At 40.8% G+C, this 12,407-nt stretch overlaps 1 protein-coding gene across 1 annotated transcript in view; it reads right to left on the bottom strand.

Moving 5' to 3' along the window:
- The window catches only part of LOC144505202 (pantothenate kinase 3), a 30,534-nt gene that overhangs the window by 12,920 nt on the left and 5,207 nt on the right, over window positions 1-12,407 (bottom strand). The window contains exons 2-3 of the mRNA XM_078231173.1: window positions 3,198-3,550; window positions 448-701 (exon numbers count right to left, since the gene is read on the bottom strand). Of these exons, the coding sequence (XP_078087299.1) occupies window positions 448-701; window positions 3,198-3,550 (607 nt within the window). The remainder of the gene's footprint in view (window positions 1-447; window positions 702-3,197; window positions 3,551-12,407) is intronic.

Raw genomic sequence — 12,407 nt, 5'->3', positions numbered from 1 at the left:
GTACACAGGCTAAATGTTTATGTTCAGTGATGTGACTATGGCCTCTACTAAAATATTTGAAAATTAATTCTAAAAAAAATTATTGGGCAACCAATAGCATGTCCGAGGGCTTGCTCACTTTACAGTTGCTCCATAGTCACTTAACATGAGGCAGGGAAGCCAGAAAGACATTGTTCTAATGCCATCATAGGAGATGCAACAATCACGGACACACCATACATGGAGGGGGGAATTCTCCGGTCTCCTAGCAGCGTGGTGTGCTGTTTGCTGGCGATGGGATTCTCTAGTCCCGCCACTATCAATGGGATTTCCCACTGAAGTCACACCATGCCGCTGCGAAACCCACAGGCGGGGGGGGTGCACTGCCAACAGGACCGGAGAATCCCACCGACATGAACGGCCGGAGAACTCCCCCCCATAACTTACTGCAATCCTGTAACATTTTACCTTGTTCCAGTTACTCTCTTATAATGGTCCTTTGAGTACACGGCTAATATGCTGACACCTGAACCAATGTTCACCACAAGCAAAGGGTAGGGATCATCAAGGTTGAAAGGCATCTTCTGGCATTTCTCAGGGTCTGAGGCATTCTCAAAGTAATAGCATTCTGCCTGGCCATTAAAACTGAGAGAGTCAATGTGCAAAAGGCCATTGACCAGGCAGTCCAGTTCATCCAGTTTGTGTAGCTGCAGATTACCAATCTGAAATAAACAAAGTCTATTAGTGTCACTGGAAGGTCAGTACAAGATCCATGCCTGACAGAATTAGAGGAAAACAAGATCAATCTCCAGCACTTATTTCAGAATAAGAAATTGTTTGCCCAAGTTTTCCAGTCATTTTTATCTATTTTCAAAAATGAATGAGAAAATAGTAAATTGGTCCTTTTTAATTCTGACAAATCAACTGCAACAGGAAATTCTGTGCAAGGAACAAAAAAAGGTTCAGGGTTCATTCCCATAAAATGAATTAAATTTTAACAATGACGGATAAAGAAAGCCAGGAGAAGATAGGAAGGAACCAGATGGTGATACTACGTGTTGGAAGTAATTTAAAAAAAAACAAAAGCAACTAATCAACTCATGCACACCTTCCAGCCTCAATCATAATGAAATTGCTTAAAATAATGGAACAGTCATTTTAAAAATGAGATGGCAAAAGATGACCAGAGACTCAGATGATTGATCTCCAGCAACACAACCATCTTCCTTTGCGCTAATTATGTCTTCAATCAGGCAAAAAGAAAAGGAGGTGGAGTGGCATTGTTAGTAAAGGATTCCTGATCGGTAAGGGAATTAGGGGTTATAGGGATCAGGCGGGTAAGTGGAACTGATCCACTTCAGATCAGCCATGATCTTATTGAATGGCGGGGCGGGCTCCTATTTCTTATGTTCTTAACTCAGTGCAAGAGTAAGCATAGAATCAGTCCAGGTGGAAGCAACCAGGAAACATTAGTGGGAGTTTCCTACAGGCCTCCAAACATTTGTGGTAAGGTAGGGGATGGCATTAAACAGGAACTTAGAAATGCATGTAGCAAGGGTGATATAGTAATCATGGGTAACTTCAACCTACAGAGAGACTGGGTAACCCAAATTAGCAATAATGCGATAGCAAATTAATTCCAGGATTGTGCACAAGATGGTTTTTTAAAAAACTCAATCTGAGAATAAGCTATCCTTGATTTGGTCTTGTGCAATGAGAAGGGGTTAATTAGTAATGTTGTTGTGTATGGTCCTTTAGGGAAGTGTGACAATAACATGAGAGAATTCTTCATTAGGATGGAAAGTGAAGTCGTCCAATCCGAAACTCGGTTCCCAAGTTTAAACGAGGGAACTATGTGTTGGTCATGCTACATTGGGGAACTTCAGTAAGAGACACGTCAGTGGCAAATTTTTGATGAACTAAGGCAAATGAAACAATTGTGTTCCTTTAGGAGCAAAAATAAAACCAGAAAAACAGCCCAACCCATGGCTTACAATAAGGATAGCCAAAGGGGAGTCATAATAAAGGTGCTAGAAAAAGTAGCAGATTAGAATTCGGCAAAGGAGGACAGAGAGATTGATCAAGGGGGGTAAAAACAGAGATCCCAGCAAACTATGAATTGCACTACAACTGCCCACTTTCAAAGCACAGCTAGTTGCTTCCAAACTATCACAATGACGCAATGGTCCACTGTCAACTCAAATTGTTATTGTTGAGGTCAGGAGCCAAGGCTTAAATTGCAGGGCAAAAGGAAAGAATAAGAACGCAAGAACTAGGAGGAGTAGTAGGCAATTCAGCCCTTGCGCCTGCTCCACCATCTAATACCATCATGGCTGATCCCATACTAGATATATTGAGAAGTGTGATGCCAAGATTAGGTTTTAAACACTCGTTGGATGTACCCAAGGGGTCCACAGTGCTGATTAACTTGGGCTCCTTTCTAGAGCTGTTCCATGCTGGGGCTGTGGGTTTGGTGAATTTACCCTTGTAAACAGTTCCACAGTTTTGCAAAAAAGATTAGTTTAGAGAAATAAAAACACTTGGATTTTATTTTATTAGAATCATAGAATCCCTGCAGTGCAGGAGGAGGATATTCGGTCCTTCGAGTCTGCACCGACCACAATGCCACCCAGACCCTATCCCTGTAACCTCACGTATTTACCCTGTTAATCTCCATTTAGAATGGCCAATCCATCTAACCCACACATCTTTGGACTGTGGGAGGAAACTAGAGCACCCGGAGGAAACCCACACAGACGCAAGGAGAACATGCAAACTCCACACAGTGACCCTAGGTCGGAATTGAACCCGGGTCCCTGGCACTTGTGAGGCAGCAGTGCTAAGTAATGTGTTACCCTCTTCCTCTGTGATGAAGAATATTGATATTTAAAATTCTTCAAGAATTCTTAAGCACTTGTGCTGGAATATGCCAAGTAATGTGTTCATTCATTGGTTTGAGACGGTGGGTGCCTAGCAGTTCATGAGCATTTCATTCAAGTGGTCATTCCTGAAGGCACAAACCTTAGACGGTGTCACTAGGCTAATAATAGGGTGGCACTGCACCCATGTTTGATCACCCAACACCCAGAAATGGGATACAGATAGAACTAACCAGGGACAAAATGATTTTTTTCTATTCCTAATGATGAATATACCTTATTAAAATCATTCTAATCTGCAGCAATGCAGTGGACCTTTATCACGAACATATTTCTTACCGTACGAAATTCTTCTTCAAACTTATAAGCACCCCCTCCTGTGGCACAAAGCACGGTGTGTAGTGTCGAAAAGTTCTTGTCTCTCCCCATTTGAATGAAGGTAGGTAGGTCATGTGTGGGAAATCGAATAAAGTGCAGGTTTCCTTTGCGGCCACAAAGTGTCAAGTCTTTGAGCTCAAGGTGCACATCTCGGATGCCTGTGGACCCATAGGCAACGTTTGACACCAAGTATTTGCGAATACTTTTTAGGCTTTCTACCTCTTCCTCCTCCTCCTCAGCTGTGATATCAATTGGTTCAAAATAAACTAATTTCACCAGCGTTCCACCAATATCCATCCCAAACCACGGGAATGCTGCAAAGAAATGACAAAATATGTTATATTACAGATGCGAAAATCTAAAAAATGCCAGAGGAAAAAACCCACACACAACACTGAGCAGCAGAACAAATTTGAGATAAATAATTAAAGGCAGAAAGAATTTGTGTTAAGCACATGAAATCAGTCCTTTATTAGAGGTTTTGTGGAGGGCTTTTTTTTTTTAGACGAACCACAGGATTAAATTGAAATTCAATTTGATCAATATAACCACAAATCTTTCAGCCACTATTGAGCCTGACAACATTGTTAAGGGGCCCAAGACTCTCCCGATGCTCATATTTACAAGCTTTATTCTCAACACTTGAGCAATTTAAAAACAAAATCACACGCTGTACAGAACTCAATTCTGTCAATTAATAAGAAAAGTAAATCTGGTGTCTGAAAAAAAAAACACTGCCATAATTCCGATTATTCTTCTTGTCCTTCATTTTCATGCAATTGCAATTCGCAGTGCTGGAATATGCAGCATTAGAAAGTCACAATCTACCTTAAAATGTTGAATAGAAGATAGGTTTTGTTTTGAAAAGGACAATCAGGCCGAATGTTACCACTGTCCACGCCGGCATGATTTTCCCATCCCACTCAGTGAATGGAGATTCGGCTGGGCGCCAAATTCTCCCACCTCAATGCAGTGGGAGCGTGGCGTGAACGGCCAGTAAGAAAGTGTGCCCACGGTATCCAAAGGGATGCCCGGAGCATGAAGACGAGGTACACAAAAATGAAGGAACTGGATGTGTTTCACTGAATCAGTGTGCAGTTCAGCCAAGCAATCTCAAGTTTAATTAATGTACAATTACTGGGACCGCGCATGTGGAACATCATGAAGTTAAATATCTGCGCATGCAGTTAAAGCAAACTTTATTTCCAACTTCACTTCTGGGATGGTAGAACTTACAATCTCAGCTCTGAGGAGCTGTACAGACTTGAAACGTTAACTCTGTTTCTCTCTCCACATATGCTGCCAGACCTGCTGAGCTTTTCCAACATTATCTGTTTTTATTTCAGATTTCCAGCTTCTGCAGTTTCTTGCTTTTATCAAGTTCAACATTTCAAGGTAAATGGTTGTGCACCCCCACTTCAACACCATAAAGGGGGTAATAAACAATGCACCTTACTCTTTATGGTTTAGTCAGGTAAGAAAATCAAATGAAATTATACAAAGTATTGGTGAGACCACATCTGTGCTACTATGTATAGTTTGATATCCCAACCTAAGGAAGGATAAACTTGCCCTTGGGGGTGGGGTGGAAGCTGCAACAAATGTTGACTAGATTGATCCCTGGAATTAGATTGTTGTCCAATGAGGAGAGATGGAGTCCATATTTTCTGCAGTTTACAAGAATGGTAGGTGATCATAGAACATAGAACAGTACAGCACAGTACAGGCCCTTCGGCCCAACACATGCAAGATTCCTAAAAAGCTTGGCATGGTAGGTGCAGGGAGGTTCTTTCCCCTGGCTGGGAAGTCTAGAAGAGGAATCAGTTTCAGGATAAGGAGCCCACCACTGAGGAATGAGACAAGGAAAAATTTCTTCACTCAAAAGCGTGCAAACAACTACAGGCCAGTCAGTTTAAAGCTGCTAGTTGGAAATATGCTAGGAATGATAAATCTGGGACTAAATTTAAACAGTCACTTGGACAAATGTAAATTAAGGGAAGCCAACGCATATGTTAAAGGCAAATTATATTTTAGTAATTTGATTTGAGTTCTTTGTTGAGGTAAAAGAGAGGGTTGATGAGGGCAATGCAACTGATATACTGTATATGGACTTACAAAAGGCATTTAAAGTAGTACCAGACATAATGGGCTTGTCAGCAAAGGTGTGGCCAATGGCAGTATGTTGAATGACATGAAATAGTAGTGGTGAATGGTGGTTTTTCAGACTGGAGGAAGCTTCATTGTGGGGATTCACTAGGGATTTGTACTAGGAACATTGCATTTCCTGATGTATGTTAACAATTTAGACTCATGTTACTGGACACAAAACTCCAAAGAGTGATCCATGAGAAGAACACGGTGAAGGACTACAAGAGGATATAGAAAGGCTGACAGAATGGCAGTTGAAATTTAATACAGAGGGAACAGTTTGATAGGAAGAATAAGGAGAGGTAAAAGAAAATAAAGGGGGTGAAGGAATAGAGATCTCTGGGGATAAATATACAGAAATCATTGAAAATGACAGAGCAGATTGAGACCGTGGTTAAAAAAGCACCCAAAATCTGGGTTTTATAAACAGAAGCATTATGAGTACAAAAGCGAGGAGGTTATAAGTAAGCTTTACAAAACACTTGTTTGGTCTCAACTACAGTGTTGTGTCCAATTCGGAATTGGCATTTTATGAAGGCTTTACAGAAAGTGCTGAAAAGAAAATCAAGAGAATGATTCCAGGGATGAGGGATTTCAGTTATTTAGACAGACTGGAGAAGTTAAAAGTAAGGACTTTATGCTCCAGTTGTACAAGACATTGGTGAGACCGTATCTCAAATTTATTTGATTTATTGTCACATGTATTAGCATTCAGTGAAAAGTATTGTTTCTTGCATGTTATACAGACCATTCATAGAGAAGGAAACGAGAGAGTGCAGAATGTACTGTTACAGTCATAGCTCGGGTGTAGAGAAAGATGAACTTATTGCAAGGTTGGTCCATTCAAAAGTCTGACGGCAGCAGGGAAGAAGCTGTTCTTGAGTCAGTTAGTACGTGATCAAGACTTTTGTATCTTCACGACCTTTTGTAGTTTCTTGCAGTCTTGGGCGAAGCAGGAGCCACACCAGGCTGTGATATAACCAGAAAGAATGCTCTCTATGATGCATCTGTAAAAGTTGGAGAGAGTCGTAGCTGACATGCCAAATTTCCTTAGTCTTCTGAGAAGGTAGAGGTGTTGGTGGGTTTTCTTAACTAGTGTCGGCATTTGGGGGGGGGGGGAAAGAGAGAGAGACACAGACCAGGACAGTTTGTTGGTGATCTGGACACCCAAGAACTTGAAGCTCTCAACCCCTTCTACTTCGTCCCTGTTGATGTAGACAGGGACACGTTCTCCTCTTTGCTTCCTGAAGTTGAATACTGTGTGCAATTTTGGTCTCCTTGTTTAAGGAGGAATGTAAATATGTTGGGAGGTGGTTTACGCGATTGATGTCTGGAATGAACTTGCCTTATTTCTACTTGAGTTTAGACAAGCGAGGAGTGAAGTGATTGAAGTATACAAGATCCTGAACTATGCTGACAAGGTGGGTGGTGAAAGGAAGCTTCCTCCTGTGGGCGAGTCCAGGACTAGGGGACACTTAAATTTAGGGGGTCCCGCTTCTCAGACAGAGATGAGAATTTTTTTCAAGTTGCGCAATTTTGGAACACTCTGCCTCCAAAGGCAGTGAAAGCGGGGTCACTGAATAATTTTTGAAGTGGGGGGACGGTTAGATGTGGAACTCAACACAAACAGATCAGCCATGATCTTATTGGATAGCAGAGCAGGCTTGAGGCCAAATGGTCTATTCATCGCTATTTCATATATGTTTCCAAGTTGTTGTCCTCCTTAGAGAAGGGAAGGTTGAGGGAGAATGTTGTGATCCAGACACAGTAGATAGGGAGAATCTGTTCACACTGGTGGAACAATGGAGAAGTAGAGAACACAGATTTAAGGTGATTGGCAAAGTATTAAAGGTGACGCAGGGAAAAACTCTCCAGGCAGTGAATGGTTCAGATAAGCACCCAAAGGGAAAATAATTGCTGGACTACAGGGTAATTGTAGGGAAATGGGATTTAACCAAATTGCTCTGGCAGAGAGCTGACAGACTTGCTGGACTCAATGTCCCTGATGCTCAATCATTTAGGACTGAGAACTAGGTTTGTGGATGTGACTGGAGTAAAAACATGGGAGGGAAATGTCAGAAAGTGGTAGATCAAACGTGATCTTACTGAAGGTGCACCAAGATCACTGGGCTGTATGATTAATCACCTATTCCCATTTCCAAAGTAAATACTGTTCCTTCGATAAGTGGGAGATTTCTCTGGTCACATTGAACTATTTGGCTTCATTAAGATCTTAGCTTGCGTGAGAGGAAACTAGAGACAGAAAACATGTATGCAAATGTTTGAAGAAAATGTCTTTGATAGATAAGATTAAAATTTTCATTGGAAGAGAAGCACATTGTTTAGGAGTTAATTAATAACTACACTGCCTGACATAGTATTTAGAAAATAAATCTTATATTTCTGTTCAATATACTTAATATAAATGGGAGGGGAAAACATACTTAAATTTATTCTACTTTAATATTCCACTACACATTGCACAATGTGGTCTCATCACCTCAAACTGCTCCCATTACTATCACAGCCACAAGCACCTGAAAAGTGTCAATGATACAGTTCAATAGGCTTTCAACAAACAGACTAGTTTAGAAGGATAAAATCTATAATTGTATGGCTGTTTTGTTTTAAAAACCTACTCCAAGTGTCTCCTCCTATTGCACTTCATTGAAAACTTAGCGGCAAAATTGGAAATTCTTTTCAATGGCACACATCTGCGAATGGTCATACTGAAGAGCATCATGTAAATGAGAAGGGAGAGAGGGTGGTGGATGAAATCAGAAGCCAACATTAGAAATGAATGAAACCAAAGCGTGCAGTCCTGCAGGGCTGGGTAATGATAGGAGATGGCATGATCAACCAAGTCAGAAACTGCAGAGATGTGGAAGAGGGATTGAACACCATGATGAGTCATCATATGAATTTGTGGGTTGAGAACATCATTTGGGGCTCTTGGCACTATTGTTGGGGCAGAATCCAGTTTGGAGGGATACATTGAAAGAGATGCATGAGTGATAGGCTCTGAATTGAGAAGCAACATGATCAAAGACCTTGGAGAGGAAAGGTAATTTGTCAATGGAATAGTTATTAGTAAGATCTGAACAGAGGGATGCCCGAGGGCGAGTTTTTGACAGTGACGATGAGATGTTGAAAAGGAGGGACTACCCCAAGTAGAGGGAACCTATTACTAACTTGGCTAGTTTGGAACTAGGAAAGAAAGGGTGACAAGGGAGTCAGAGATAACTCATGGATTGGGGATGGGAGAAGAAATTTTTAACCTCGTCATGCAGCTAATTCCAAAACATCATTGGTGGAGATCTTAAAATGAGTTGCCAATCTATACAGCCAAGGAAAATGTGTTGCAATGTAACAAAGTGTCACCATTAACAGTGAAAACAAGTTGAGCAATTTTATGACAAATTATTCGTTGTCAGGTCAGATAAAATGATTTTATTGCCCTAGTGTAAATACATTATTCACTGATTCAGCATTAATGCTGGGAAAGAACCACACAAATAAATGCCTTGCACGGCAGGGCAAGAAAAATAATCACTTTTCTGTCTGGTGTGGTATTTCTCATGTTAACATTTTCACCATTGCCGACTTAAATTTTGCTCATCTAGCATGATGTTTTTAGAACAAACTTGATCATTTGAGGGCAAAGAAAGAGCATTTCTCTAAATAATTCTACAGTACTAACTAAACACAACTGTCCAAAGCCATTTCCCTGTCTTTAAACCCACAAATTCATAGTGTCTTCAAATCAGGTCTGTGCTGTGCAAATAGATTAGAGAGCATAAATCCACTGATCTTGATTAAGCCTTTGAGCACAGATTCTTTTGCTGGTTTAATAAATATTCTGTACAAAGGCCATGTCAACTAGTCTGTGCACACAGCACAAGTAATGAAATGTTTGGCACACACTGAAAACGTAAAAGAATATTTTTTTTCAAACATAAAATAGAAAAGAGCCATTGAATCCATGAGCTCCACGAGACAGCTCTGGCGAAGTCGGTAGCATTCTTGCCCAGTTTCGGAAAGTTATGGGTTTCAGCTCCACTCCAAGGACGGACGGTCAGAGTCTCGGCTGACCATGCAATGTAGGACTGAGGGACGCTGTACTGCTGAAGGCATTGTCTTTTAGTTGAAACATGAAACGGGGGCCACGTCTGTCCTCTCGAGTTAATGGAATAGATCCCATGGCACTATTTTAATGAACTAAGGAATGCTGATCAATACTTATTCTTCAGCCAACATCACTAAAACAGATCATCTGATTATTATAACACTTGCTGCTCTGGGACGTAGTTCTGTGCAAACTGGAGGCCACATCTCCTGTATTACAACAGTAACTATATTTCAGAAGTATTTCGCTGGCTGTGAAGCGTCTTGGGAAGTCCCGAGGTTGTTGAAAGCATTGTAAAGATGCAAATCTTTCTTCATTTCGTTGGCAGAAATTAACCACTCTGACATTTTCCTCAATTCCTTTAGCCAAAAAGGCATCTAACCGGTCCATGAAACCATTAATTCATCAAATATACAGCCTCAAACAAGATTTAATTGAGAAACATTCACCATGTGTTGACCAGAAGCACTCACTGAAAATCACTACAGCAGGATAGTAAGCAGCTTTCTATGGTTACACCCTTGAGCTGAAGATTATATATTGGCCCTTGAAGAGGGATAACACTTGGGTTAGACCCTTTTACAGATTTAAACAATATCAACCTTTGATCACTGTTTCCCATTTCTGGTTGACTATTTCTAAATAACAAAGGAAACTACAAAACAGCAAAGATGTTTAGATCTCAGCTGGTTTTAATTCCTCAATCTTAACTGACTGCGTTCTGTTTATTATTTTAGGTCAAAGTGCAGTGACTCTCTGTTGGATAACACAAGTGAATAAACATGCAAATGAACTGGATCAAATCAGATAAATTAACCGCAGTGGATTGCAGCATACAAGTCGATCTGGCGCACAAGACAACTCCATACTTTCAGTGCCAAAAACATGCTTAGGTCTATACTCGGCACACACGAGTCCATCTACTCCAACACCCTCCTTACTTTTCTGCTTATAAATTTCCTAAATTTACTTTGAGTTAGACTTGTGTCTAAAGCATCGGTATCTATAGAAAATTTTGAAATGCAGTATGAGCTCAATCGTACCATGGGGAATCATCATGGAAATTGATAGCTACATTTATTAAAAAAAGATTTACAACTTTTTAAAATTATTTATTGAAACCATGTTGAGAATTCACAATAAAAATGGATGTAAAATTTTTTGTTCTGCTTTATGTGAACTGCAAAACCATTCAGTGGACAAAGTTCCATGGGTGGCTTGTGTACATTTTATCACTCAGATAAAAGCAAAATGATGCTGGAAATCTGAAATAAATTCTGAAATGCAGAGGGGCCATTTAGACTAGAAACATTAACTCTTTCTCTCCACAGATGCTACCAGCCCTGCTGAGTTAATCCAGCATTTTCTGTTTTCAATTACATTTTATCACATTGGCTCTGGGGATGCTGGCGCCTGCAATCGTTTTTCAGGGATCTTGTTATTCCTGGAACCTCAAGGTGGGGCACTGGTGGACTTTAAAAGCGCCATAAAAAGTTGGGAGTTGAGTCTCTGTTCATCTAAGTGTCTTTGAGGGGTATTACTAGGCAACTGAAAGTGCACAATGTTAACTGATTTGAAAGCAGGCACATGTTTTTATGGAGTTACATTTGCGTCAATTAGTCAACTACAGATTGATGCTCCCTCATGTTGTTTTACTGTTAGTAGATTATAATAGAGGAAGGAAGGGCTTGAACATTCTCACTTTCTTTCACAAGTGCACTTAGACTGGCAGAGAGTGATTTATTTTGTTTTGGTACAAACGTCTACTGCAAGGCACCAGAAACTGAATTTATCAAATAAAATTTTGAAAATATTCCTCCTTCCCAAAAGTGTAGAGTTCAGTTTTGTCATCTTCCCACAGAACAGCTTTTCAGTACCTCCCAATAGGGATGAATTAACGTATTTACTTTCAGAAACTGAACTAAATGAGCCGTATAAATACCGTGGCTACAACAGTAGATTGGAGGCTAGGAAGTAACCTAGGAAGCAAGTAACACCTAACTCCCCAAAGCCTGTCCACCTTCGACAGGGCACAAATCAGGAATGTGATGGAAGACTCTCCACTTGCATGGATGACTGCAGCTCCAAAAACACTGAAGAAGCTCGACACCATCCAGAACAAAGCAGCCCGCTTGATTGGTACCCCATCCACAAACATTAATTCCCTCCAACACTGACAGCTGTGTGAACTATCTACAAAATACACTGCAGGAATTCACTAAGGCTCCATAGGCAACTTCTCCCAAACCCACCACCATTTAAAGGAAGCAGATACCGGGGGAGACCAGCACCTAGAGGTTCCCCTCCATGTCATTCACCATCCTGATTTGGAAATATAATCGCCATTTCTTTACTGTTGCTGGGTTAAAATCCTGGAACTCCCTCCCCAGTATCAGTGTACGTACCTACACCTCAGGGACTGCAGAATTCAAGGCGGCAGCTCTCCACCACCTTCTCAAGGGGAACTAGGGAAGGGCAACAAATGCTGGCCTATCCCGTATAGGGATAAAAAAATCCCTTGTTGATGTTTGGCTTGTAAGTCAATCTTCGTTTTTGGAAGGATTTTTCAAAGCTTCAGAGGTCGACCTAAAGCTGCGAATAACAGCACTGTGTGAAAGAGTTATGTGCATAAACAATTTAATGAACTGGCTAATGTTTATATTGGATCTAATAGGAGTACAAACCCCAAGATTCCAGGCTGTTGCAATTGTTACATTAAATAGCTTTCACGTGCAGCAAGACATTTAGCTTTTGCAATAATATAATTTTTATGGTATGTTCAGCACATGGGAGTAGTTCAAGAATGCAGCTCACTCCCACTTCCTCCAGGACAATTAGGGATGGACAATAAAGGCAGGTCTTGTCAATCAGTGATGCTCACAACCCATAATGAGGTC

The sequence above is a fragment of the Mustelus asterias genome, chromosome 16 (assembly GCF_964213995.1).
Source record: "Mustelus asterias chromosome 16, sMusAst1.hap1.1, whole genome shotgun sequence".
Taxonomy (NCBI): domain Eukaryota; kingdom Metazoa; phylum Chordata; class Chondrichthyes; order Carcharhiniformes; family Triakidae; genus Mustelus; species Mustelus asterias.
The sequence above is the reverse complement of the archived record's forward strand: the minus strand, read 5'-3'. Positions and strand labels throughout refer to the sequence as shown.